A 27,273-nucleotide genomic window follows, 5' to 3' on the forward strand; every position below is an offset into this window, starting at 1 on the left:
CTAATTGTCATCATAGAGCCTACATCCAGTAACTGATGGAAGCAGATGCTGTGACCCCATAGTCAAGCACTAGGCTGAGCTCCTGGAATCCAGTTGGGGGGGGGGAATCATACGAACGAGGGAGGTCAAGAGCATGATGGTGAAAACCACAGAGACAGCTGACTAGAGCTAGTGGGAGTTTACAGACTATGGACTGGCAACTGGGGAACCTGCATGGGACCGAACTACTAGGTCTTCTGAATATGAGTGACAGTTATGTGGCTTGATCTGTTATGGTGGGGTGGGAGGGGCTAGCAATGGGACCAGGACCCATTTGAGATACATGAACTGGCTTCTTGGACCCCATTCCCTATAGTGGGATACCATGCTCAGCCTTAATGCAGCGGGGAGGGGCTTGGTCCTGTTTCAACTCGGTGTGCCAGACTTTGTTGACTCCCCAAGGAAGGCCTTACCCCCTCTGAGGAGTGGATGGGGGGGATGGGAAGGGGAGAAAGTGGGGGATGGGAGAAGGGGAATGAGGGGGAACTGGGGTTGGTATGTAAAATGAAAACAATTTTTAAATTAACAAATAAAAAGACAAGAGAAGAAGAGTTGCTTAGACATCCCAGCTGAGCAACACCGGCTGTTGCAGAGCCTTGGAGGTGAGCATGTGGCCACTGCTGCTGCCAACACAGCTAACAGTATAGTGCCAAGTGCAGTTGCCACCAGACACTTCCAAAAAGTTCCTATCATGTCTAACAGGTTTGGTGAGTGTGTTGGGTTTTTATTTTTTATTTTTTCTTTCTCCTGAAGCCTTATGGAGGATCAATTTGCCTTCAGAAAAAAAGCAGCAAAATAGAATCAGTGTGTTAGGCAAAATAGGGCTTTTTCTACACACTGCAGCTGTTGTATGGCCCTCAAGGCCACATTCATGTCTGAATTCACAGGTTCTGGAAAACCAAACAAGAGTCATCAAGGGTACCTTTGTTACCTTCTGCTGAATAGCAAACACCATGACACCAGGGTCTTTGAAAGAGCTACCAGTACAGTAGTAGCCAAAATAATGGTGCCTGGGAATATGGCAGTTTGAAGACAAACAGTATGTTTTGCTCCCCCCCCCCCAAGGCTTAATTAGCCTGTACAACTTTTTCATACTTTAAACACACACATACCATTTTACTTTCTAGAGGAGGTGAAATAAAATATAGTTGGCTGTTAGAGGGCTTTGGACCTAGGGTTGAGGAAAGGGTGGGTTAAAGTTTAACACTGTAATTTTAAAATGCATTTGAATTTGGCCAATAAAGCATGAGTCATATTAGAAGGCAAAAGGGACCATGAGAAAGCATGTTTGTGATGACAGCCATCAGAGAGAAAAGCATCCTGGCTTTAAATTCATACAAATGATTTGGCCTTTCCAGATCTTAATCTCCTCAACTGTCCGATGAGAAAATAAAGTAACTCGTTTGTAGACACATTAAAAGGAATAACTGACAGCCAGGCATGCTGGTGCAAGTCTGTAATTCCAGCTACTTGGAAGTCTGAAGCAAGAGCACTGCAAGTTCAAGCACCTCCTAAGATAAATGAGTGAGTTCAAGGCCAAAATATTGTCTCAAAATAAAGGCAATTTTTTAAAAAATACAAAAAGGGCCAAGGAAGTGGTAAAACGCCTGCCTTGTATGCATGAGGCCCTGGTTTCAAACCACATGACCACAAAAACAAAACAGTTCAGGTACAGTGCCTGGCAGACAATGAGGTGCAACCGGCCAGCTCTAGTTTTATACTAGAGTGTCTACTGCCCATCAGTGGGAGACCAGCTCTAGTGATCTAAGTCCTGTGGACAGGCTGGCCTAATCCAGCATGGCAGAATGGGAAGGGAGCTTCTGGAAACGTCCCAAGCCTACAAGATTAGCTTGTGTTAGGACGCAGGTGTCTTCCCATTCTACCCACATTCATTAAAGAAAAATGTTTTGAGCTGGGTATAGTGTCCCATACCTTTAACCATAGCACTCAGGAGGCAAAGACAGACAGATCTCTGCAAGCTCAAAGTCAGCCTGGTCCTCACAGAGAGTTCCAGGACATTCAGAGTTACATAAAGAGACCCTGTCTCAAAAAGTAGTTTTATTACTAATTACTTAAGTATTATGTGTGTGTGTGTGCATGTAGAGAACATCAGAGGGCAACTTGATGGAAGTATATTCTCTCCTTCCACTGAATGAGTAGTGGAGATCAAACTCTAGTTATCAGGGCTTGGCCACAGATATCTTTTCCCACTAAGCCATCTTACTAGCCCCACACCTACCTTCTTTACATGGTCAAGCCTAGCCAATCCTGTGACCCTGTCTGGGCCCAAATCACATTTGTGTGTGTTTCCTCTGGGTTTGGCTTTGGTGATGAGCCCAAAGACAATATCCAGAGGATGGTCTTTGTCAAATAAGATTTATCTGTGTTTTGTTCCCTGGAGAGTTTTCTTCTCCTCTCTGCCTCAGAGATGAACACATCTCAACATATTCAGAGTTTTAAACATTTCTGGAATCTCTCCAGGCTCTACTTCCAAGCCTTCAGTATATCATTGACTCCAAAACAGTACTTGCCTGAGTCCTGGATGGTTTCACTCAACTGTTTTTTATTCATTTCTTCTCTGGAATGAATTTCAAGCTGAAGAGACTTCAGCATATAACTCAGTTGTTTGAATCCATAATCATAGCTATGGGGTATATCAACCAATTTTAACACTTCATAACCTGGTCCAGTTAAAATGGGACCAACTACATTAACTTTGTCCCCAGAAAGAAACAGATGCTCATCAATCGTGTTCTCTCTCTCTCTCTCTCTCTCTCTCTCTCTCTCTCTCTCTCTCTCTCTCTTTCTCTCTCTCTCTCTCTCCCTCTCCCTCTCTCTCTCTCATACTAGGGATTGAACTTAGGACCTCACAGATGCTAGGTAAACAGTCTACCATCAAGCTATACCTCCAGCCCTCATTTTACTTATATTTTAAAATATAAGTTGCTCAGATAGCCTATAAGCCTACTGTGTAGCCCAAATAGCCTTGAAGTTATGATCCTTTTGCCTCAGCCTCTTATGTAGATACTTAAGATTAGAGATTTAAGCCATTAGGCTTAGCTTACATTGCCATTTTGTTTTGAGATAGGGTCTCTCAGTGTAGTCCAGGCTGGCCTAGAATTCACTATGTAACCCAGGGTGGACTTGATCCTGCAGTGATCCTCCTGTCTCAACCTCCACTTTGCTGGGATTATAGGAATGAGCCACTAACTATGCCTGGTTTTTGTTGTTGTTTGTTTCCCATTCTTTTTTTAGGATTTATTTTTTTTTATTTGATATACACTGGTGTTTTGCCTGCCTATACTTTGTGTGAAGGTGTTGGCTCCCCTGGAACTGAATTTACAGACAGTTGTGAACTGCCATATGGGTGCTGGAAATTGAACCCAGGTCTTCCAGTGCTTGGAATTGAACCTGGGTCTTCTGGAAGAGCAGTCAGTGCTCATAACCACTGAACCATCTCTCCAGCCCCCGATTTTCAATCTTTTCAAAAGAAACCGAGAATCCCTTATGAAAAATTTGACGATCAATTTAAACCATTTCAGCTTGCTTGTTTGTTTGTTTGTTTGGTGTTTATTTTGGTTTTTTGTTTTCTTTTGTTTTTTGTAAGTACAAGGAAACAAGAACTTAAATGCAGGCAGCTAACAAGTGTGTCAAGTAGTTGGAACTTTGCTCTGGCTACCAATTTGAACATTCTGTATTAGACCTGAAGCCTCTTTCTAGTTCCAAACTGGTTCTAACTTCCTGCTGGGAAGATACCTGAGCCAGCAGTGTGACATCTCTGAACACATTCTTGTCTGTAGAATTTGTTTACTGATTCCTGCCCCACCTGCTCCTCCCGGTCCCTTTAAAACTCCAGCAAGATATTACACATTTGCAAGAGACAGGGTTAGAAAGTCATGAAGAATTACCATAACACAAGAGAGACAGCCTAATATAGTGAAGTTAAATACAAATGATAAATAAATATCCTTCAGCAGACGCTGACAACCCTTGCATATGGGAAAGATCACAAAGCAGCTTACCCTTCCATCTGGAGTCCTGGGACCTGAGTAGGCTGGAGCCTCACCCATCAGAACTGGCCACACATCAAAAAATTCCTATGAGTAAAAAAATAATAATTACACATTTTTAAAGAGAAGTCCAGCCTATATGAGTTGCCTACCACTGAAGTTTGAAGGCGGAAAGATCACTGAAACCTGAGTTTGACTGGAAGGGCAAAGTCAGAGAATAATCATATTTGTTAAACATTGATAAACAAGCTCTGTCTAAGCAGCCAAAATATAGGTGATGAGTTGGGATATCCCCAGTGTTGTAGGACACTAGTCAGGGAAATAAGGTCTTGGGACTGAGGAAATGGCTCACTAGGTAAAAGTGCTTGCCCTGCAAGTGTGAGGACAAGAGTTCAAATCCTTAGATCCCAGTAGAGCACAGTAGCATATGTCTGTAATGTCCATGCTCTTGGGGCAAAATGGGAGGTGGAGGCAGGAGGATTCCCAGAAGCTCTCCAGCCTGTCTCATACAATAGCAAACAGTAAGAGACCCAATCTGGCAGGAGAGGACTGACACCCAAAGATGTCCTCTGCCTCCATACATGGTGGCAACACGGTGGCATGTACACACACTCACACACACACACACACACACACACACACACACAGTTCATCTGTTCTCCATAGAGATCCTACTTTTTAAAAAAGTGTGTGTGTGTGTGTATGTGTGTGTGTGTGTGTGTGTGTGTGTGTGTGTGTGTGTGTGTACATGCCACCATGTGTGGAGGCGAGGCCACCACTGAATAATCATGTTGCAGTTGTGTCTGTGCCAATTGGAAAGGCGACATGACAACAGCAGTGGTGAGAAACATGAGGTCTCAAAATACGTCACACAACAACACCACTGTCAACTCCAGAAACACTGCTTTTAACTGTTAAAGTGTTGTGAAAAAAAAATTCCAAAAGACCTTAAAAGCTAATAAACTCAATAAGCAGGGCATGCACCTGAGCCTGTTTTGTAACCAGGCTCCTGCACTCCAACACACGTCCTTCCGGAACAAACCAAGGCTGGGGCTGGAGCTCAGAACTAAAGCATTTGCTTAGCATGTGCAAGGCCCTAGACTCCATCCCCAGCTCTGGAGTAATAACCTAAGAGACACGTTTTTATTACAAATTAAATTTTAGTCAGTCACAGACAGCCAACTGATCAGATCACACCCAAATCAGACAAATGCTTGACTGTAGCCAATTATGCTGTTCATGTACTTTATTCCATTTACCCTAGAAGAGCTCACTGCCCATGTAGAGCAGTGCTCTTGACAGCTTCCTGCCTGGGTGATGAATCATCCCTTACTGAACTTATTTTATCTTAAGCTTTTCTTTTTACCCATGACACAGGAGGAAGGTAGTAAAAGAGGGTTGGGGATTGAGCTCAGTTGGTAGAGTGCTTGCCTAGAGGCCTAAAGCTTTGAACCCCAGCGCTGAATTATGTGAGTGTAGATGCACTTGTCTGGAATCCCAGCACTTAGGGGGTAGAGATGGAAGATCAGGAGTTCAAGACTATCCTTGGCTACATAGCAAATTCAAGATTAGCCTAGGATCCAAGAGACCCTGTCTCAAGAAGAGAAGAAAGAGGGAAAAGAAGAAAGAACCAGAAAGAAGACTTCTTGTAGGAGGAGAAACCACTAGGGCTTCCCAGGCTTCCTCCTGTGACTTCTCTGCTGGTGTTATTTGCCTGAGGAGATGCAAAGGTTGTGTCATGTCAAAGTCTCTGCCTTCAGAGAAGGTCTTCCTCATCCAGAGCTCCCTCTGATCACTGAGCTGTTAATACTTGGGGACAAACAGTGATCTGTTAGCTCTGCATTGCTGTGTGTAGATGCCACCCTCTCTGCCTTGTTCCTTTAAGCATACTTATCCTGATGGTTTGTTTATGCTAATGTCACCCAGAGAACAAACAGAAGGGAGTTCCTATGAAGTTCAGACTCTGCACCCTTGGCCTTTTGTCCAGCTAGACTCTTTTTTCTAGATTTCTGACAACAGAAAGAAATTCTGGTCTGGGTGAGAATGTGAACTGGACATCTCCTGGAGCCCCACGCCCTGTTCATCACTTGTTTATGATCCATACAGCATAGTTCAGGGCCTAGAAGAGGGGTTCTCAACCTATGGGTCTCAACCCCCTTGCCAGACCTCCTATCTCCAAAAACATTTACAATACAGTTCATAGCAGTAACAAAATTAGAGCTATGAAGTAGCAAAGAAATAATTTTATGGTTGGGGGGTCACCACACATGAGGAACTATTTTAAAGGGCCGCAGCATTAGGAAGACTGAGAACCACTGCCCTAATAGAACTTTGTGTTTCATGTAAAAGATAAGGAAAAACTTAGTTTCTGCCGGGCATGGCAGATAGAGAAAAAGGAATACTCAATTTGAAGTCTCTAAGTGTCAAAGAGTGGGAAATACAGGGAGAAAGTGTAAGAAATATAAGACAAAGTGAAAAACTCTAACATAAAACACAAAACCTGCAAGTGAATATCAAGATATTGTACAAACATACTAAAATTAAGGCAGTATGACATTGTAGAATAATAGAGAAATAAACCAACGCAACAGAACAGAGATTACAGAAACAAACCCAAGGATAGATGGGCTTTCCAATGGGATCATGAGAAAGGTGGACTTTTGGGTAGAGCAGTGGGGAAAGGTGAGTCTTTTCCAGATGAATAATTGGTTGATTGGGTGTCTACATGGAATATTAATATTTATCTTGTATCATAGTATACATTAAAAAATTGGTATACTGTAGAGCTACATGTAAAATCCATAAAAATAAAACTTACATGATTGGCATAAATACCTTTCTGATCTTGGAAGCTAGCAAAAGACTTCTTAAACATGTCACAAAAGTCACTAGCCACAAGAAAAACCTGATTCCTTAGACTACACTATGACTCTGATTTATATTCATGGAAATATGCTTTTAAGAGAAAGCAAGCACCGAGTTGGAGAAGATGTCTGTGCGATAGAAGAGGAAACCTGCAAAGGACTCTCCCAAGGACAGCAGGATGGCGCCAGGGTGAAAGTGCTTGTCACATGAACCTGATGACCCAGTTCAATCCCCAGAACCCTGAGTGGAAGGACAGAACTGATTTCCAAGAGTTGCCCTCTGACCTCTGCACCTGTGCTATGTATGGCATGCCCCTTTTACATCAGTGCCAGGGTCAAAATGAGGTCCTCACAGTTTTGAGGCAAGCATGGTACTGATCGAGCTGTAGCTGTACCTACGGCTTATGTAAAACCTTTTTCACAGCCATCCAGTTTCACCCAGGCTGTGTCCTGTGCTAGTTGAGTTCTTGACTAGACTGCATTTAATCACCACGTGTCTCTTGGAAAGGCGTGTCCTTGAGGTTTTCTTACCTTCTGTTTGGTCATGTCTAAGAGGCCAACGGAGTATCTGTCACAGTTGAGGAAAGCACGGACTGTGTACAGGGCTTTGTGGAACTGTCTCTCTATATCTGTGAGCTCCTCAAAGACCTTGCTTCCAGACCACAGCAATATCTGAAGACATTTGAAAAAAAAATCAAAGTAGAAGTTTCTTAGATAGAAAATAACATTTCTGAAAAGTTTATTTGATTTAATTCTCACAATAACCTAGAAAAACAGGCTTATTAACTCCATTTTATAGGTGGGAAAATTGAGGTATTGGGTCCAACTCTCTCCATTTTTTAAATCTCATTTGTTATTAATAAAATATATTAAGCACAGGTTTAAGGATGCAGGACAGTAATACAGGTCTTGAGTTCATCCCTTTTAACTGCAAAAAACCATACAATAAAATAATAATTATCAGTTGAGTATGAGTTCCCTACCTATGTTATCTTACTTATTTTGATAACACCATTTTGAGAAAGATATATAATTATCTCCATGTTTTGTTTTGTTTGTTTGTTTATTTTGATAGGATCTTGTGTAGCCCAGTCTGGCCTCGAATTAGCTATGTCACAGAGGCTGACCTTGAACTTCTGATCCTCCTGCCTCCATCTCCTGAGTGCTAGGATGACATGCATGCACCACTGTGCCCATTTTACATATCCACATTATCCAAGAGGCTTAGCACCTCCTTTAGGGTCTGGCAGCTTTGTTAGTGAGCAAGCATTCAGATCCAAGCATAACCACTCCGGGATACAACTTTATGAGTATTCATCACCTCCTAATACAGGGCACTCACACCAGACACAGTTCAGTAGCTCCCAGTACCTTCCCACCAGCTGCCCTGACTACGTTAACACTTCAGTAGAAAGGCATGCTCAGGCCACTCACCTGGCCACGCCGAGTCTCACAGTTGTGCAGGTAACTCAGGTGGAATACCTTCATGATTAGATTCACAAAGTTGAGGTACTTGAGAAGAATCTACAAATTCAAACAGCGGTGAGACTGAGAAATCCTTCCTCTGGCTCCTTCTGCCACCAGCAAATGTCTGACCGTCATTAAAACTCACACAGAGGCAATTTGCACAGATGAGCCATGAATGGCTCTGCGAATGGAAACTCACCATGCTTGTTGATTTATTAATGAAACTGTATTAATAGAAATAGCTAGTATTTATTGAACTTGGTGTCCCTGTGGTAAGTCATTGGTATATATTACCTGGTCATTTTAAGTCGCTATGAGGTAGATACTGTGAAATCACCCCTCTTCACAAAAAAAAAAAAAAAAAAAAGTTCAGGGAAGGTAAGTGATTTGTCCAAATAAAACAAGAAGATTTTGGAAGATCCAGAACAAACACCTCTCATTGCTAACTCTAAAATCCAATGTCTGGACAGTCAGAGATTAGCAGGTAGACCCTGCCCCCTCTCTCTTTTAGCCTTTGAATCAGGGTCTACCTGATCCATAACACACGAAGCCCTAGAACTCATTATACACTCCAGGCTATACAAGTATAATTACAGTTGTGTACCACCAAACATGGGACAATACTCCTGCCACAGCTTCTCAAATACTGTAAGTACAGGCTTGGGCTACCATACTTGGCTTGTCCTCTTGCTTTTTATATGGGGGACTAAAGCCAAGCCAAATGTCAATGGTTGGGGAATTCTGTGAGGAATGGGCTAACTGGTGTCCTCAGCAGTATCTCAGTCTTACCTCTTCGTCTGTCTTGGTGAAGTGGGGCCCATCTACTTTATTCACAGCCATGATTATGGCTACCACATCCTTCCCGTTCATGATGGGGGAAGCCAGGATGTTCTTGGTCTGATACTCTGTGAGTTCATCCACAAAGTCACAGAAGTGTTCATCCTGAAAGAAGGCAGAGACAAGCAAAGGGAGGCAAATGAAACAAGGATGGGAGAGCATCTCAGAGGCCCTGCTGACAGTGGGATAAAGGCATTCATGAGATGTACACCTTGTACACCTCCATCATCCATCAAAAAAGAAGGCCTGAGGGACAGCCCACAAAGGGCCATGGAGGACAAACATTTCAAGCTAGTGATGCCCAAGGTAGAAACTTAAATGGGTGCTGTAAGGGACTTAGGGGCATGACTGACAGTGGGCACTATACATGGCATTCCATCTCATTCTTTCATCTTCATCCTCCCAACTGTCTAAGAGAGGGACCAATAGCCCATCTCACAGAAAGGGGATCCACAAGTCAAGGTCAACACGGCTTGGGAGCTTGTAGACCCTGTCCTCAGCTCTGCTCTGCTCACATCAGCCCCTGTGAAGCTACACTGGGGTCCACTCACCGACCAAAAGGCTTTGTTATTTTCAGCTGCCACCCACCCTGTCTTTTTCTTTTCTTTGTTTGGACACAGTCTCACTGTATAGTCCATGCCAACCTTGACCTCTCAATCCTCCTGCTTCAGCCTCCCACAAGTGCTGGAAACATAGGCAAATATTTTCACCTTTCGTAACAAGCTGGTTACAGACTACATGGCCATTACAGTGGCCATCCCTATCCTATAATTCTATATGAAAGTTTTGCTACATGTCAGGTCTGTACCAAATGGCTAAGACTCAAGCTCCTCAATGAGGAATCACTAACTGTAACTTTGACTGTCATCTTAATTGGGTTGAGAAGTTCCTAGGAGACAAGTGAAGCAAATACCTTCCAGAGAGGATCTCTAAAGTGGGGAGATCAGCCCTGTATGTGGGTGACACCATCCCATAGGCTGGTGGACCAGCTGGAGTAAGCAGAGGAGTGGGGAAAGCCAACCTGGGGCATTCTCATTCTCTGCTCCATGGCTGCCATATGAGCTGCCCTGTTCCTTTACACCTTCCCTGTGATGGACTCCTAGCCCCAAACCATGAGCCAAAGCAATCTTTCTATCCTTCAAGTAAAAACATTATTTAATTATTATTATAGGAGAGGCATGATGTTTATAATGAGGGACATGTGCCAGTGTGGCAATCAGAGGAGAGCTTTGTGGAGTAGTTTCTCTTTCCACCTTCACTTGGCTTCTGGAAATCAAACTCATGGTGCCACCAAACCATCCCGATGACCTCCTTCTGTTGGGTATTTGGTCACAGTAGCACAAAAGAAGTTAATAGAGTAATACAGGCCCTAAGGGCTTAGCTGAAAACTGTATGATGCAGATGTCCACACACCCTGACTCCCAACCTCAAAGGCAGCCTGGCAGGTCTTTAGAGGCTTTGATACAGGCTCCATGACCAGGAAGAGGAGACAGAGGCTGGATTGTCTAGAGTCAAGAGAATCCACTTTTCTGTCTCCAGCACCGTGGTAAATTTCCTGACTGCCATGTCCCACGGGACATGAGCCAGTGCAAACATGCACTGTGTACACTTCTCTGAGAGGGGCAATTCATCCACACAGCCAACCCATTGAACTTCTCTGGAACTAAGGTGGCAGAATTTTCCCTACTGCTCATATTCCTGGTGTGATGCTCTATATTTTGGGATTTCTTTGCAGGTAGAGGGAGATTAAACAAATAAACAATGACATAAGGTCACTAAAGTTGGCTCAAACGGATGAAGGGTAAAGGAATTATGATAAGCTAGTCATGCTCCACTTGAATTAGCAGTTGAGGATTAAAAAAAGCTGGAAGACAGTGGCAGCCAAGGAGGGTTTTCTGTGTCATTCTTGGAGGACACAGTTGAGTGTCTGAGCACAGCTCAGGGGCCGGGCACGCTCAGATTCATCCCAGTCACTTCAGCTTTGCAATGTTTACCTTCATCCAGGGAAGCCAGTACTTGGGCCTCGTCTACATCCAAGGCAAATGTCTACATCTACGAGCACCCTCTTTTCCAGTGGATTAGTCACTTTCCTCATTTTTATTCAAACACGTGACAAATGCAACTTCAGGGAGAAAGGGCTTATTTTGGCTCCCGGTTTGAGGGGGTACAGTCTACCATGTCCAGTAAGGTATGCTGACATGAGTATGAAACTGATCACATTGCAGAAAGCAGTGAGGAGCAAAAGGCAATACTCTGTTTTCTCCCTCTGTACTGTGTGGGCCCTCAGCCCAGGGAAGTGATGCTGCCCACAGTTAGGGTTGCTCTTCCTACCTCAATCAATCTGATCAAAGCACTCCCTCCCCAACAGGCCCAGAGGTCTGTCTCTGAGGTGAGTCAAGATCCGAATTAACTACATTAACTATCACACTCACTGAGTTCTCAGTCAAGGAACTCCTCCCCAACACTCCAGCCTCCAAATGACTGGAGGCTATCCCAACATTGCCTTCCCTGTATCCAGACCACAATAAATACCCCCAAACAACCGCATCATAGGACCTTGGGCTGGGGATTTGAACTCAAGTCTCCACATTGGTACAGCAAGTTATCTTACTTATTAAGCCATCTCCTCAGCCCCAAACCATTGACTTTAAAGCCCAGGAACACAAGACATGGCTAAGGAAGGCCCAGTGTCATCATTCATTCACTCAAAATTGACAGGATGCTTTTTTTGTGTGAGGCACTGCTGTGAACCCTGGGGCTACAGCAGAGAACAAGAGAGTTCTATCCTGATAAAACATAAAGTAAAATAGAGGAGTCAGAAAAAAAAAAAAAAAGAGAGACTGGTTCAGCATTCTCCCTGCAGCTTGAGATGATCTGCTCTGAAGGAAGCAAACCAGAAACACGTTAACAGTGAGGGGAGGGGTGGCAGACTGAAGCTGCTTGGGTTTGAATGGAAGTCTGGAAGCCTTCCCTGGAGACACAATGCTGAGCTGGGAGCCCAAGGCAGAGGGAGTGCATTCATTCCAAGGAGGGGCATAATGACTACAGAGTTTGGGAGGTGGGAATGGACTTGGAAGACTTGAAGAAAGGAAGGATCTGTACATCTGAAATACTGGGAGAGAGGGGAAGGATGGAGGGCACAAAGTTGGAGGGTTGAGCCTCAGTGCTTATCCATTCATTCATTCATTCATTCACTCATTCATTCATTCATTCACTTGCTTATTGTGCAACAGAGTTTCTACATATCTGCAACTGGCTTATAGCTTACTGCATAGCCCAATGTAGCCTCAAACTCACCATCTTCCTTCCTGTGTTAGCCTTCTGAGTGCTGAGATTTTGGGTATATACCACTATACCTAGATTTAAAGTGCAATGCAATTCTGCTTCTCATTCCCTATTCCCCCGTTCCTCCTTTCAAACACCCACAATTCTGATTCTGTTGGACCCATGGTGGGGTCTGTTACTTACTGAATAATAAGGATGTGCTATGCTCAGAGCCAGATGACTTACATACATTATGGAATTAAGTCACATCAGCCCTGCCAAACAGAGCTACAGAGCTGTCCCTTCTCATTCATGGACAAGAACCTTGCTGGTGAGTATCACAGCTCATCAACCCATTCACTAGCTGTTGATTAATTGGTTGATTCATTCATTCATTTGAATTTACTGAGCGTTGGCTCTGTGTCAAACACGGGTTATGTCAAGACCTGTGGGGATTTATTACTTAATTAGCAATAAAGATAATTGCTAATTAAGATGGCGAGACCTGTCACTGTGAGTGGCACTATTTTCTGGCTAGGATCTTGGACTTCATAAGTGGAGCAAAAGCAAACATTAGTTTATCATTCTCTGCTTCATGACTGTGAATGTGTTGTGACCAGCTGCTTCAAACCTCTGCCTTGACTTTCCTTGAACTGTGAGAGAGCACAAACCCTTTCTGCTTTAGGTTGACCTTGTCAGGGTATTTTGTCACAACAACAGGAAAAGGAGCTAAGATAATACAAGGTTGCTCCTTCTGGGTGCTAATAGCATGATGCCTATGATTGGAAGGTCACTGCCTTAGTTTCCCCGGCAGTAACATCAGAGTGATGGTTGAAGTGTTTCTCCTTTCTAGGGTGCCAAGTTTTAAGTCTCCAGAAAGTAGAGAACAGAGGCAGACTACACCTGAGAGGCTCCAGATGACAGTTCTCTCAGCTGACAGTCCTTCCAGGCTCGACAGTCATAGGTTCAGCCTTCAGAAATGGACTTGGTTGGTACTGAAGAAGAGCTGCCTCTTATTCACTCAGTAAGTGAGTGAGTACCCTACCCTACCCCAGGCACTGGACAAAGTACAGGGACAAGCAGTAAAGAGGAGAGATGGAGACAGACACCTCATAGGGTGGGAGACTTCAATACCCCACTCTCACCAGTCACAGGTCATCCCGACAAAAACTAAACAGAGAAATGCTGAAGATAACTGACATAAACACCAAATGGACCTAGCAGAGATTTATAGAACATTTCACCAAAATGCAAAAGAACATACCTTCTTCTCTGCACCTCATGAAACTTTTTCCAAAATTGACCACACACTGGACCACAAAGCAAGTCTCAACAGATACAAGAAAATTGAAATAACTATCTGCATCCTACCTGACCATGGCAGATTAATGCTGGATCTCAAAAGCAGTAGGATGCCAAGTTAAATCTCAATTTCAAGTAGATGATAATTATTTTTACTTGTGAGCATATCCTAAGTATTTCACAGGAGATGCTTATACTAGAACATTACTTCTTATTTATTTAAAACCCAAACTCAGCAGATCACCTTCCATTCTACTTGGCAATGCTGATCTCACCTCTTTTAAGAACAGCAGAAGGGTGAGCAAGGATTTGCCAGGGAGGCAGAAGTGTAGGAGGGCCCTGGGAAACTTAGTTTGTAGTTTCTGATGCTATCGATTGAAACCATTCCCAGACATTTTAGGACAATGAAGGCTCAAAATATAACTCTACAGAGGTTCAGAGACAACTCAGAACCCAGTCCACACTCTCTTCTCCCTCTCTAGTTGCTATTAGTAAGATCATGATGTCCATCCCAGAGCCTGGAATTGAGTGAGATTTCCCAAGTAGAATAAGCAAGCAATATGTAAATGCTGAACATTCAGGACTTCCTGGTCTCCACTGAACTTCCATGCAGACCTGAGTCATTCGCAGCCAGGGACACCGCCCCAGACTCAACGACTTCTGGAAAAGGATGGGTGTGGCCATGAGGCTGAATTTTCAGAGCTGAACAGGAAATAACAGATCTACATGGAGGCTCATCCCACTGTGAGGCCTGAATCTTCTGGAATAAGAGGACCTTCTCAAATCCTCCATCCCACAGCACCAAGGCCTAGGCAGGGCTCATTGCTTCCAAAGACTAAATGAATCTAAAAAGAAAACTCCAGAAAGACAAGGTTAGAATCTTTTCCATAGTCCACACAGTTGTGGTATTGATCTGTAGCTTAGAACAGATCTTTACCAAAGATAATGGAATTCAAATTAAGGAACAAGAACTGCCCATGTAGGCCTTGTACCAGGAGGATGGGGAAATAGCTCAGTGGGTAAAACATTTATCTTACAAAGCTAGGACCAGAATTCAGGGCCCCAGAATCCATGTAAAAGCCATGTAGGTGTGGCAGCCCACCTGCAATCCCAGCATATAGGAGGCAGAGACAGGGTATTGTCAATGGTTTATAAATTAAATAGTGAACCCAAGCAGGCCAAATGATTTGCCAAGACTGTGTTCTTAGAAAGTGACAAGATTTGTGCCAGGTGTTGGTGGCACACGCCTTTAATACAAGCACTGGGGAGGCAGAGGCAGGTGGATCTCTGTGAGTTCGAGGTCAGCCTGGTCTCCAGAGCGAGTGCCAGGATAGGCTCCAAAGCTACACAGAGAAACCCTGTCTCGAAAAACCAAAAAAAAAAAGAAAGAAAGAAAGAAAGAAAGAAAGAAAGAAAGAAAGAAAGAAAGTGACAAGATTTGTACCAGGCTCTGACCTCAAGGCATCAGGTCCTAACTCTTGAAACTTGACTAGAAATGATCTTTCTTTTATTATTACTATTACTACTACTAGTAGTAGTATTTACATGCCAATCCTAGTTCCCCTTCCCTCTTCTCCTCCCACTTCCCCTACTCACCCCCTCCTCCCATCTGATTCACAGAGGGGGTAAGACCTCCCCTAGGAAGTCCACTAAGTCTGCCCCATCATCTAGTTGAAACAGGACCAAGGCAACTCTCCACCCCCATCCCCCTGTGTCTAGGCTGAGCAAGGTATCTCTCCATATAGAATGGGCACCTCTAAGTCAGTTTGTGCATTAACGTTAGATGTTGGACCCACTGCCAGTGGCCTCATATATTGTTCCAGTCACACCATTGTCACCTATATTAAGGGAGTCTAGTTCAGTCTTAGAAATGATCTTTCTTTTTTTCTTTCTTTTTTTTTTTTTCTTTTTTTTGGTTTTTCGAGATAAGGTTTCTCTGAGTAACTATGGAGCCTATCCTGGCACTCGCTCTGGAGACCAGGCTGGGCTCTAACTCACAGAGATCCGCCTGCCTCTGCCTCCCGAGTGCTGGGATTAAAGGCGTGCACCACCAACGCCCAGCTAGAAATGATCTTTCTTAAATAGCACTCTATCCCATGACCTCACTTTAGAGATAAGAAGTGTGGAGTAGTGAGGGTTAAGAGCATGGGCTGAAGGCTACAGTGCCTGAACTTGAATCTGTACTTTTCGTCTATGTGACCCTGAGCAAGAGTTTCCATGTCAGCATCTTACTCACAAGATAGTGAGACCTATTACACAAGACTGTGTCTTCATAGTCGTTGGGAGAATGTACCAAAGTTTAGAGGGAAGTGAAAAGAAACACATTGCATCCGGCAAAACTCCCCACTACTACCATTGCCCTCCCAGTCCTGGACGCCAAGTGTGCATTTGGGGAGACATTAACCACATGGCAGTCTGCCTAGCTAGTGTTTCCCACAGAGCTGGTCTCTGTAGCCCAGGCTGGCCTGAGACTTGACTCTGTAGCTCAGGTTAGCTTAGAACTCTCAGTGATTCTCTAAACTGCTAGACTTTTAGGAAAACAACCAGGTAATCACTGTTTGATTACCCTGTAGCTCTGCCTCCACTTAGTAGCCTGGACAGGTGTGCTGGAACACGCCCGTGAGGGCGTGGGGTGGGGAAGTCTAAGGTAGGAAGGCTTCTTAAGGGACCTCGGACCTTCCCTTCTTCTTGCCCTTCTCCCTGCTCCCTCCTCCTCGCTCTGGCCTGGCTGCTTTGCTGCCCTGGTGCGCTTTGGCCTGCACTTGGCTGGTGTATCTTTGGCCTGCACTTGGCTGGTGTATCTTTGGCCTGCACTTGGCTGGTGTATCTTAATAAAGAAACCTTGGCCCTATTGACTGCTGATTGATCACTCCACATTAACCCTTTGAGTTTTTGTGTTAGATTGGACTTATTGTTTTGGTGATCTTGGGTAAACCCCTCTCAAGACCTCCCAATCCAGAGGAGAGGTGTGTCTGTGTCTCTGTGTGTGTGTGTGTTTGTGTGTGTGTGTGTGTGTGTGTGTGTGTGTGTAGTATACTTATGTGTACTTGCATGTGGAGGGCAGAGGTCAACCTTGGGTGCCCTTCCTTAGATTGCTGTCCCCCTTGTTTTTTGAGACTGAGTCTCTAAATTGTCCTAAAGTTCATTGATTTAGCTAGGTTAGCTAGCATCAAACCCCAGGTTCTGCCTGTCTATATCTCCCCAGCTCTGGGATTACAGGTATATGCCAGAGTGGTTGACTTTTTTTTTTAATGTGGGTTCTAGGGATTGAACTTTGGTTCTCAGGTCTGCCCAGCAAGCACCTTGCTGACGGGGCTGTCTTTCCAGCCCTTTCTCTCCCCTGTTTAACCTTAAGACTATTTATCTGAAATAAACACAGAAGCAAGGTGAAGACAAAGTCACAAAATGTCCAGGAAGCCAGGCATATGACACATGGAGGCAAGAGAATCTCTGTGAGTTCAAGGCCATCCTGGTCTATAATGTGAGTTCTAGGCCAGCCAGGGCCACACAGTGAGACCCTGTCTCAAAACAACCCACCAAACAAAAATGGCACAAAATGTCCAGGAGCTGGACCTTGGAAATGGTTAACTGGATATCTTGGTATGGCTGGTTTACTAGTAAATGAGGCCTATGAGGCCCTGGAATCTAGAGATTAGATTTCACTGCAAAATTCCTGTTCTTTAGGCTATATTTATTAACTACTTGCTTTGTGCCTGATATTATGCAGAATTCCAGGATAAATACCTAGTAAATAAGGTCCCCAACACTAGAGCTCACCTTGATCAATCACTTCAGGAGGGGGCAACTATGGCAGAGGGTATTCCCAAGGAAGTGACTGTTGCACTGAGATCTGAAGGAGTTTGGAGTTGACTTGGGCAGGAGACTAAGTGGAACTGCTTTAGAGTCATCAAAATTAACATCCAGCACCGAAATTGACCTGCTCCTGGAGATCTTTGTCAGAACTGCCAGTAAAACTCCACAAGCCCCAGGATTTAGTTGGCTTGCTTTGGGTTGGGTTCTTGAGGCAGAGCCTCCCTGTAGCTCAGGTAGATCTGTGACTGGACCTTGAAGTGCATGCTGGCTTACAACTCTCAATGACCCTCTAGACTTCTGGAATTTTAAAATGATCAGATAATCACTGTTAGCACTTTCAGTAACGGGGCAATCAGCTCCCATGTCTCCTGATATCAAATATGAAGAAAACCAATATTACCTGAGTGGTGCATCTATGAGAATGTGAAACCCAATCTAATTGTGAAGGTATATCAGACAACCAGGCATGGTGGCTCGTGCCTATAATCCTGTAACTTGGGGAGCTGAGACAAGGGGATTGCAGAGAGTTTGAGGCCATCCTGGCCTACATGGGGACTTCTAAGCTAGCCTGGAATGCCAAATGAGTCAGTCTGTCTGTCTCTCTCCTCCCCCAGAGTATAGTAAACTTAATCTAACAAACACCCTAACAAATGCATGCTGGTGGGAGGGATTAGATAAATCAAAATGGAAGGATGCTTCCATGAAATACTTATGGGTTTGTCTAATTCGGCAAAAAAGATATTTCTTCAAATACACCAACTTTCCAGAAAACAAAGACAGACCGAGGAGTGGTCTCAGATGGGAGTGAACTAAAGAGGCAGGGCTACATCAGTATACATGAGACATCTAGAAAACACTGAATATGGGCTGGCGGTGGTGGCCCACCCCTTTAATCCCAGCACTCGGGAGGCAGAGGCAGGTGGATCTCTGTGAGTTCAAGACCAGCCTGGTCTACAAGAGCTAGTTCCAGGATAGCCTCCAAAGCCACAGAGAAACCCTGTCTGGAAAAAAAAAAAAAAAAAAGACCAGCCAAACAAACCACTGAATATGAACTATTAGATGAGTGTGTTATGTGGGTGTTGTGCTCCCCAAATTCCACCACTGTGCTGTGGCTATGGAGGAAATGTCCTGTTCTAGAAATACAGAATAAAGGCTGTGTGGACAAAAGGGCATGCCTGAAAATTCCTTCTAACAGGTCACAGAAATAGAGAGAGAAGCAGATGTGACAACATGCTAATAACTGGTGAATATGAATGAAAACAGGCAGGCAGTTCTTTGTAGTATTTCAAACTCCTGCTAGTTTTGAATATTCTTTTTTTCTAAATAAAAAGTTCTAAGTATTGCCAATAAATAGAGAGTGGTATCATGCCATGAGTACCCCAGGCTTGATGGCCAACAACAACCCAGCCCGCTTGGACCCCAGAACCCCAGGGAGCAGTGCATCCCCACAGTCTCTCTTACAGGGAGAGCATACCTCTTCTGTGTTGGGGACATTGGCAATCTTTTTGGAGTGTGCGACATGGCCCACGACACCCATGTCCAAAGGGAAGACGATCTCGGAGTCAGGCATCACCAAGCAGTCCTCCAGGACTGCATCCTTGTGGACATTGAAGAGCCTGGTGGCTAGCTCTGCAATGCCATTACGGGTCCTGTACATGAACAGGCTCATGCGGTCAGCCCGCAGGAGGAAACAGAGTTTCTTCATGACATTGAATGTGCATTTCTCAGCCTGTAAATTCTCCTGAAAGTCTCGTAGAAGGTCAAAGATGATTTCACTCTCCTCTACGCTATTCACAGTGTGGTAGTTGCTGAAGTCCACGGCTGCTTCCTTGGCCCCAAGGAGGTCTGAGATGACCTTCCCCCGGTAGTGAAAATCATAGTATTGTTTGGCAAAGCCAATATTTGAGTCCAGGAATTTTTCTACCTCCTCTGCTGTTACCTCACCCATGGCTGGGACTCCCTCCAGCTGCTCCCAAGGGGAGGCCTTTTCAGGTCTGTTTCCCAGAAAATTGAATTCAATGTGCTCTGATTCAGTCTGGTCGTCTCTGGGTCTTGTCTGTAAATCTCACTGAGAAGGCCACAGTGGAGCAGGAGCAAGCGGAGGGATTAAGTCATTAATACTTCCCCAGAATAAGAATTATGAGGATCAGCATGTTCCAGATGCCACTGGGCCCTGGAAGGGAAAAACAGAGCGACTGGTCTCATAAGAGCTTAGATAAGACATTCAACCGCATAGCACTCAGGCAGAGGATGCCACAGGCAGCTTGGAGCAACCTACTACCTACCTGTAAATGTGTCCTCTCTGCCCTCAGTGACTTCCTTTGGACCTGTGAATTCCATGCCTGACAATTACTATTTAGGAGATTGGTTTGGCTTCTTAGTCAGTCAGAATGGCTGAGAAGTCTATCTATAGTCCTCCACACAGGAAGGGTTGAACTTTGACACAGCCACCTGCAAACCTCCCGACTCTTTGCCTTACCTGGAACCCTCCACTCTTTTGGACAAAGAGCAACTTAGGGGAAAAGGGGTGTTTAAGTTCACAATTTCAGGGTTACAGTCCATCATTGGGGGGTGGGGGACATGGCAGCAGGAGCTTGAGACAGCTGGTCATACCACATCCACAATCAAGAGCAGAGAGAGAATGAATGCATACATGATGGCTTGCTTGCTTGTGCTCGGCTGATTCACACATTCTCCTCCAGTTCAGAACCCCTGCCTAGGGGATAGTGTTGCCCAAAGTAGGCTGTCTCTTACATCAACTATCTTAATTAAGACAACCCCAAGAGACATGCCCACAGGCCAATCCAGTGTAGACAATCCCTCATTGAGACTGTTGTATTGATTTGACAATTAAAGCTAACTACACCACACTCATTTCCTCTTTCCCTAACCCTCCCAGGTGTGGGGCTTCAGTTGCCGTGGTTGCTGCCAAGTTGCTTGTATCAGTGTATACAGGTATATTGTGGCCCTGATTTCATAATTTCTGCACACAAGTCTTTCTTGGGTTTGGATTTCAATGATGTTCTAATTTTAGAATTCTAAGGGCCCTTTTTTAAAAAAACCACACACTTTCCATAGTTATACATTTCTTTCTTTATTTATTTATTTGTGGTTTTTTTTGAGACAGGGTTTCTCTGTATAGCTTTGGAGCCTATCTTGGCACTCACTCTGGAGACCAGGCTGGCCTCGAACTCACAGAGATCCACCTGCCTCTGCCTCCTGAGTGCTGGGATTAAAGGCGTGCACCACCAACGCCTGGCCAGTTATACTTTTATTATAAAAATAATACATGCCTTCTGTAGAAAACACTGCAAAAGGATAATTTAAAGCACATGTGATCCTACTCTCAGCAGTAAACTCTGGTTAACATCTTGTCATTCCAGAGAGGCTGACCTTTAGAGTCTATTTCCTTTCAACTTGATCTTTCTCCTGGTGGCTTAATGTGTGCTCTTTCTGACTCTAGCCTGTGCTTCCTTGGGTTGTTCATCAGAAATGTACACCACAATATGTGGGGTATCAACTCCAGAGAATCTAGAAACACCAAAATTCTCCTTGATGTGCCTCTCCAGCACAAAAGGAGGTAGGTAAGAGCTCTGTCTTCCTGGGTGAACCTTATTTTAAGTTCCACGACAGCCCTATGCTGTGAACAGTGCTTGTAAATACTGTACAATGCATAATTATAGACAGTTGTTAGCCCTTTGAACTTTGTAAAGGGACTTTATTGTCAAGTGGATTACTTCCTTCCCTGTAAAGTGTAATAAAGTCTTGGGGGCATTTAGTACCTATTTAGTACTATGTACAAAGGTACCCCTCTCCACCCAATGGTAAACCATGACTTCTGCACAGGTTAGCTTTGCAAAATTCTCAGTTCAGCACGTTTGTGATTTGCATCTCTATCTCCATGTGTGACGTTAATTCATTCATTCTTGTTGCTCCTCAGCATTCTCTTAATGGGGTAAACAAGTCACAATTTACTTATATATTATTTTTTAAAGGGGGAAAGGAAAGGGTGCCCCTTACTCTGATAGTCCATATGACCATCTGAACTTCTCTAAACCAGATGCCATAATTCACCCAAGCATCCTGCTCACTCTTTCCCAGTTCCATGAAGTCTGCAGATGATAAGGTTTTATTGTCACTCATCATTTCTTGTTATTTTAGCCCAAGGAAGCACCACACCACCTTCCCCCATTTCTTGCCTGTCATGCCATTTCATTTCCTTTGTTGTATTTATTCTTCCCAGAAATTCTCTTGGCTTTTCTCCCTTTTCCTCCTCTCTATCCTCCCCCACTGCACTGGGAGCTTCATGAGGGAAGGGACCTATCAGGGTTTGTTCCCTAGGTCTTCTCCCAGGGCTGTCTAGTACATCGTTGGTGTTCAGCATTTTGTTTTGTTTTTATTTATAAGTTTTACATATTCTTGACTACTGAACTTTATAAAATAGAGAGAGACAAAAAAGAAAATGAAAATGGGTTTTTTGCATACTGAAGGGTTTTTAGAACACTTACATATACCATACTGTAGCATGCTTTTTCCTTCTTCACTGGATATCATGAATGTCTTTCAAAGGCACTTCTCCTTCCCTGTAATGGCTGTAGAGTATTCCTCTGTGCTGTGGCACCATCTTCTACAGAAAGCATTTCTCATCTTGGCCCCATTGACATTTTGAGTCAAGTAATTCTTCATTTCAGGAGGCTGTCCTATACACCAAAGATACTTATCTCAGTTTCCACCCACTAAATGCCAGAGAAGTCCCCAGACCTTGTGACAATTAAAAATAATGTGGCCATTTCCTTATGTCCCCTGAATCATAAATGAGTCTCCATGGTTAGATATTTTTACTTCTTTTTAAAAATATTTATTTTTATTTTTATTGATTGTGTATGCCCGCAATTATGTCTGTGCATGTGTGTGCTGGTGCCCACAGAGGCCAGAATAGGGCACTGGATCCCTTGGAGTTGGAGTTACAGGCACTTGTGACTGCCTGATGTGGGTGCTGAGAATTGAACTCTGGTCCTTGACAAGAGCAGCAAGCACTCTTAGCTACTGAGCCATTTCTCCAGCCACTACAGTTCAGTGTCTGAGTTCTCTAGAATTACCAATGTTGTGGTCAGCATCCTTATATTTTTTAGTAATAATACCTGTAAGTAAAATCCTAGGCCTTAGAGGCTGCAGATATCTAAGGGTTTGAATAAATAATGACATTTTCCCTAAGGCTATAGCCTAGTGAATAAGAGACTGTTTCTATCTTTCTGCACCAGCCTGTTGCCTATTTACCTGATATGACTAGTTCTACAAAATATGGTCCTTATAGTCACTCTAAAATCTTTTATTGTATATTATTATATACACTATTATATTAATATTGATATTAATTTTGTGGGCCAGTGGGTATGAGCATGCCATAGGTCTTTGTGGAGGCCAGAGGATAATTTGTGGGACTCAGTTCTCTCCTTCCATCATATGGCTCCTATGGATTGAAATCAGGTGGTCAGTCTTGACTGTGAGTGCCTTTGCCTGCTGAGCCATCTTGCTAGCCCCTCGTAGCCTTTCTTCCTTTGTTTTCCACAATTCCATGCACATATTCTAAGATCCATTCTAATATTTTTTCATCCATTTGGGCTTTGCATTTTATTTTTGCTGTTCCCCACCAATCCTGTCCCTTCTACCCAGCCTAAGTGCCACTGCCTCCAAGTATTGCTCTTTGATGTCCCAGTACATTATTTTCCTATTTGGAACCCCCAACACATTGATTTCTTTCCTTTTAAAGGGAATTTGTACACAGGTTGTCTTATATCTGTACATCCGTACCTTCATAAAGGTCAGCTCCTTGAGTAAAATTCTACTCAATCCATCAGGTGTTTATTTTATTTTTTGATTTTAGTGTCTTGCCCAGGTTGAGCTCAAGTGACCATCCTTGGCTTCCTGAGTACCTAGAACTACAGATGTGTGTTTAAAAGAGTGTCCCATAGGGGCCAGCCCAGGACCTTTCCTATAGTGTGCCACCAAGCTTAGTTCTGATTATGAATATTGGTCTTGCTTTGTAGGATGATATACTTTTACCATCTTTTTCAATGTACCAGAAAGAGGAAGGCGGAATTGTTGGAGTGTGATCTTCAGTGGTAGGATGAGGTGGTGGATGCTTTAGGAGATAGAGTCTTATGGAAGATACTTAAGACATGGGGCCTCCATCCTGCTGAAAAGATAACATTGTTGCTAGAATGGTCAATTTCTGGGGCTAGTCAGCTGCTCTGAAGTATCACAAGCAAGTCAGAAGCTCAAGTTCTCTGTGCATCACTCACACTTCCACCAGTTCTCCAGAATGAGACACCATCTAAAGTGAGCCAAGTAAACACCAACATAGTGTTTCTAGACCTCCAGGAATGAGATCTCAATAACTGCCCCCCCACCCCCGTGTGTGTGTGTGTGTGTGTGTGTGTGTGTGTGTGTGTGTGTGTGTGATGTGTGCATGTGTGTGCAGCCATGAAGGCCAAAAGTTAATGCTGGATCTCTATCACTCTCCACTTTATTTTTTGGGCTTGTTTGTTTGAGACAGTGTCACACTATGTAGCTCTGGTTGGCCTGGGACTTGCTTTGTAAGCCAGGCTGGACTTGAACTCACAGAAATCTGTCTCTGCCTTTGACTCCTGGGATTAAAGGCATGGTACCATGCCCATCTCATCTTACTTTAAAAAAAAAAAGACTTGTTTTTATTTATTTAATGTATATTTTTTATGTGCCTAAACTTACAAATGTGTACTATGTGTGTACAGGTGCCCCTAGAGACTAAAAGAGGGCAACAGATCCCATGGAGCTTGAGTCACAGCAGTTGGGAGCTGTGTGGTATGGGTGAATCCCAGATCTCTTTGTGAGCAACAAATGCTCTTAATCACTAAGCCATCTCTCCAGAGCCCCCACCTTTTTTTTGAACCAGGGTCTCTCACTGAATCTGGAGCTTACAGATTGGCTAGAATGGGTAGCCACTGAGCATCTGAGATTCTCAGAGTGCCCATCCCCAGTGCTGGAGTTACAAGTAACATGCTGCTCTGCCCATTTTTGTTTTGTTTTTAAAGTGAGTGCTGAGGATCTGAACTCAGTTCTGCACGACAAGCATCTTACCCAATAAGCCATCTCGACAGCTCCAAACTTCTTTTCTTAACAAATTACCCAAATAAGCAGGGTGGTGGTGGTGCACACCTTTAACCCCAGAATTTGGAAGGCAGAGGAAGGTGTATCTCTATGAATTTGAGGCCAGCCTGGTTTACAGATTAAGTTCCAGGACAGCAGCGGCTACCTAGGGAAACCCTGTCTCGAGAAAACAAAAACAAAACAAAACAAAACAACAACAACAAAAAAAGCAAATTACCCAAATGAATTGATGTTTGAAATAGGTTGCCTCTTAAAATATCTCTGAAACAAACTTGTTTCTGATATTAGGAAAGCACTGGAAATACAGTGTTTCTGTCATTGGAAACAGGGACTTCTAATAACAAAAGGAAAGCCTTTTTGTGTAATTCAGTACGGGCTCCCAGGAGGAGGAACACCAGGTTGTAGGCTCAGCATGACACTCACTTATTCTGTGACTCTGAAGAAGTCCCTCCTTGGCCAAGCCCTTGATTTTCTTATCATCAAATAAAGGAGTTGATTTACCTCTAATTTGCAGCAAGGTTCCAAGTGAGTTCAGATTGAGGGAGAACTGGCCAGGAACAGTTGATCCCTTCATTTCTAGCTCACAGCCTTGCTAAAGCATTCTCCTGGAATAATAGCTGCTGAAGTTTTTTTAGACCCCCTACTCCACAATCCAGACATCCCAGATAAGAAAATTCAAAATGGAAACCTTAGCTGACTCAAACCACAGGTGGTTAGAGTTGTTTCTAAAATGAGACATGATATCCATAACATGAATTTCACCATTTAAAACGAGCCGTCTGCAGCACTCGGGAGGCAGAGGCAGGAAGGATCTCTATGAGTTAGAGGCCAGCCTGGTCTACAGAGAGAGTTCCAGGCCAGCCAGGGCTACGTAGTGAAAACCTGTCTCAGTAATCATAATAATCATAGCAATAATCATCATCATAATGTTGATGATGCACCATCTGGAGTTTGTCTGGTATACTCCCTATCTTGTGCAGCCTTTGCCACCAATTACAGAATCACATTTAGTCTCCTGCTCGTCTGAAGTCGCTCCCAGATCTCCTCCTTGCTCACACCCAGATAAACACTCACCTACTCTCCTGGACTTGAATTATACAATGTGTGACTTTTGTGTCGGACTGTTTTCTCCCTTTTCTATCTCTCTTTCATTTCTTTACTATTTATTTTTGAGGTAGAGTCTCATGTAGTCCAAGCTGTCCTTGAACTCATTGAATTGATGTAGAAAAGGAAGAGTTTAACTCTTGATCCTCCTGCCTCCACCTCCCAAGTAGTTAGAATCCTAGGGTGCACCACCACACTTAGTATAACTTCTCTCGATTAGCATAATGTATTCAAGGTATTCATCAGCACTTGGTTCCTTTTTTTGTATGGTTACACCACAATTTGTCTACTCATTTGTCAGGCTGGATGTTTCAGTTGTTTCCACGTTGGGGCTATGTTGTTTTTCTCACTGCTCTGACCAAACACCCGGCTAAGAACAATTTAGATGGGGCAGGGTTTATTTTGGAGACTTTGAGGGTCTATCATGTTGGGGAAAGCATGGCATTAGGAGTGTGAGGCAGCTGGTCACATTGTGCTCGCAGTCATGAAAACAGACATAAATGCTGGTGTTTAGCTGGATTTTTCCTTCCTGTTCAATCCAGAACCCTGGCTCAGGGTGTGGTACTGCCCACCTTTTTGGTGGTTTTGCTCTGCTAAGTTAGACCTTTCTACAGCCACCCTCAAAAAGACTCATGCAGAGTGAGTGATTCCTGTCAATTGTCAATATTAGCCATCATAGATGTTATGAACAGTGTGTACAGTATTTTTATGAACGTGTTTTGCATTGTCTTGAACATATTCAGGAATGGAAATGCTGAATAGCAAGTGATTTTAAGACTCCAAGTTTTAGGGTAAAGAAGATGAAACCAAAGGAAAAAACAGGAACCAAACAAGAAAGTATATGGGCTGGGAGATGTGTTTGTGGGGGATAGGAGGTGATGGGAATGGTGGGGGGAATACCATTTTGGAAAGACTAGGACTTTGAAATCCAAGGTCTGACTGAATAAAAATGGGCTGGTCAGCATATCAGTAGTCACCACAAATTGCAGGGCTGGGTGTAAAGTTTTCCACAGACAAGAGTGAAGAAGTTGGGGGTGTCTGACCAAGACCAATCTCTGAGAATCTGGTGGGAGAGTGCCAGTTTGTTAAGGAAGTTTTCTGAGAGTAGGGCAAACAACTAAGACAAATAAGTTATATTATAAAATCAAATGGAGGAAATTGGGTTTGGTGTGCATGGCAGTAATTCCAGAACTCAAAGGGCTAAAGATGGAAGATTACTATCTGAGGCCAGCCTGGGCTACATAGAAAACTTTGAGGCCAGTTACAAGCTATACAGTAAGACTCTGTCTCAAAAGACAGAAAAAGCAAACAATACAGAAGGTTGCTAGGCATGGTGTTGCATGCCTGCTGTCCTAGGACTTGGGAGGCTGAGAAGTAAACATGTCATATACTATGTAAATTATTTAGACTCATTTTACATGGCT

At 43.7% G+C, this 27,273-nt stretch overlaps 1 protein-coding gene across 1 annotated transcript in view; it reads right to left on the minus strand.

Annotated features, from left to right (window-relative positions):
• Positions 1-19,544, minus strand: part of Pde6a (phosphodiesterase 6A) — a 65,672-nt gene extending 46,128 nt beyond the window's left edge. The window contains exons 1-5 of the mRNA XM_027402631.2: positions 19,071-19,544; positions 9,170-9,322; positions 8,348-8,437; positions 7,445-7,585; positions 4,062-4,136 (exon numbers count right to left, since the gene is read on the minus strand). Of these exons, the coding sequence (XP_027258432.1) occupies positions 4,062-4,136; positions 7,445-7,585; positions 8,348-8,437; positions 9,170-9,322; positions 19,071-19,544 (933 nt within the window). The remainder of the gene's footprint in view (positions 1-4,061; positions 4,137-7,444; positions 7,586-8,347; positions 8,438-9,169; positions 9,323-19,070) is intronic.
• Between the last annotated feature and the right edge of the window lie 7,729 nt (positions 19,545-27,273).

This window comes from Cricetulus griseus, chromosome 2, assembly GCF_003668045.3.
Source record: "Cricetulus griseus strain 17A/GY chromosome 2, alternate assembly CriGri-PICRH-1.0, whole genome shotgun sequence".
Lineage (NCBI taxonomy): Eukaryota > Metazoa > Chordata > Mammalia > Rodentia > Cricetidae > Cricetulus > Cricetulus griseus.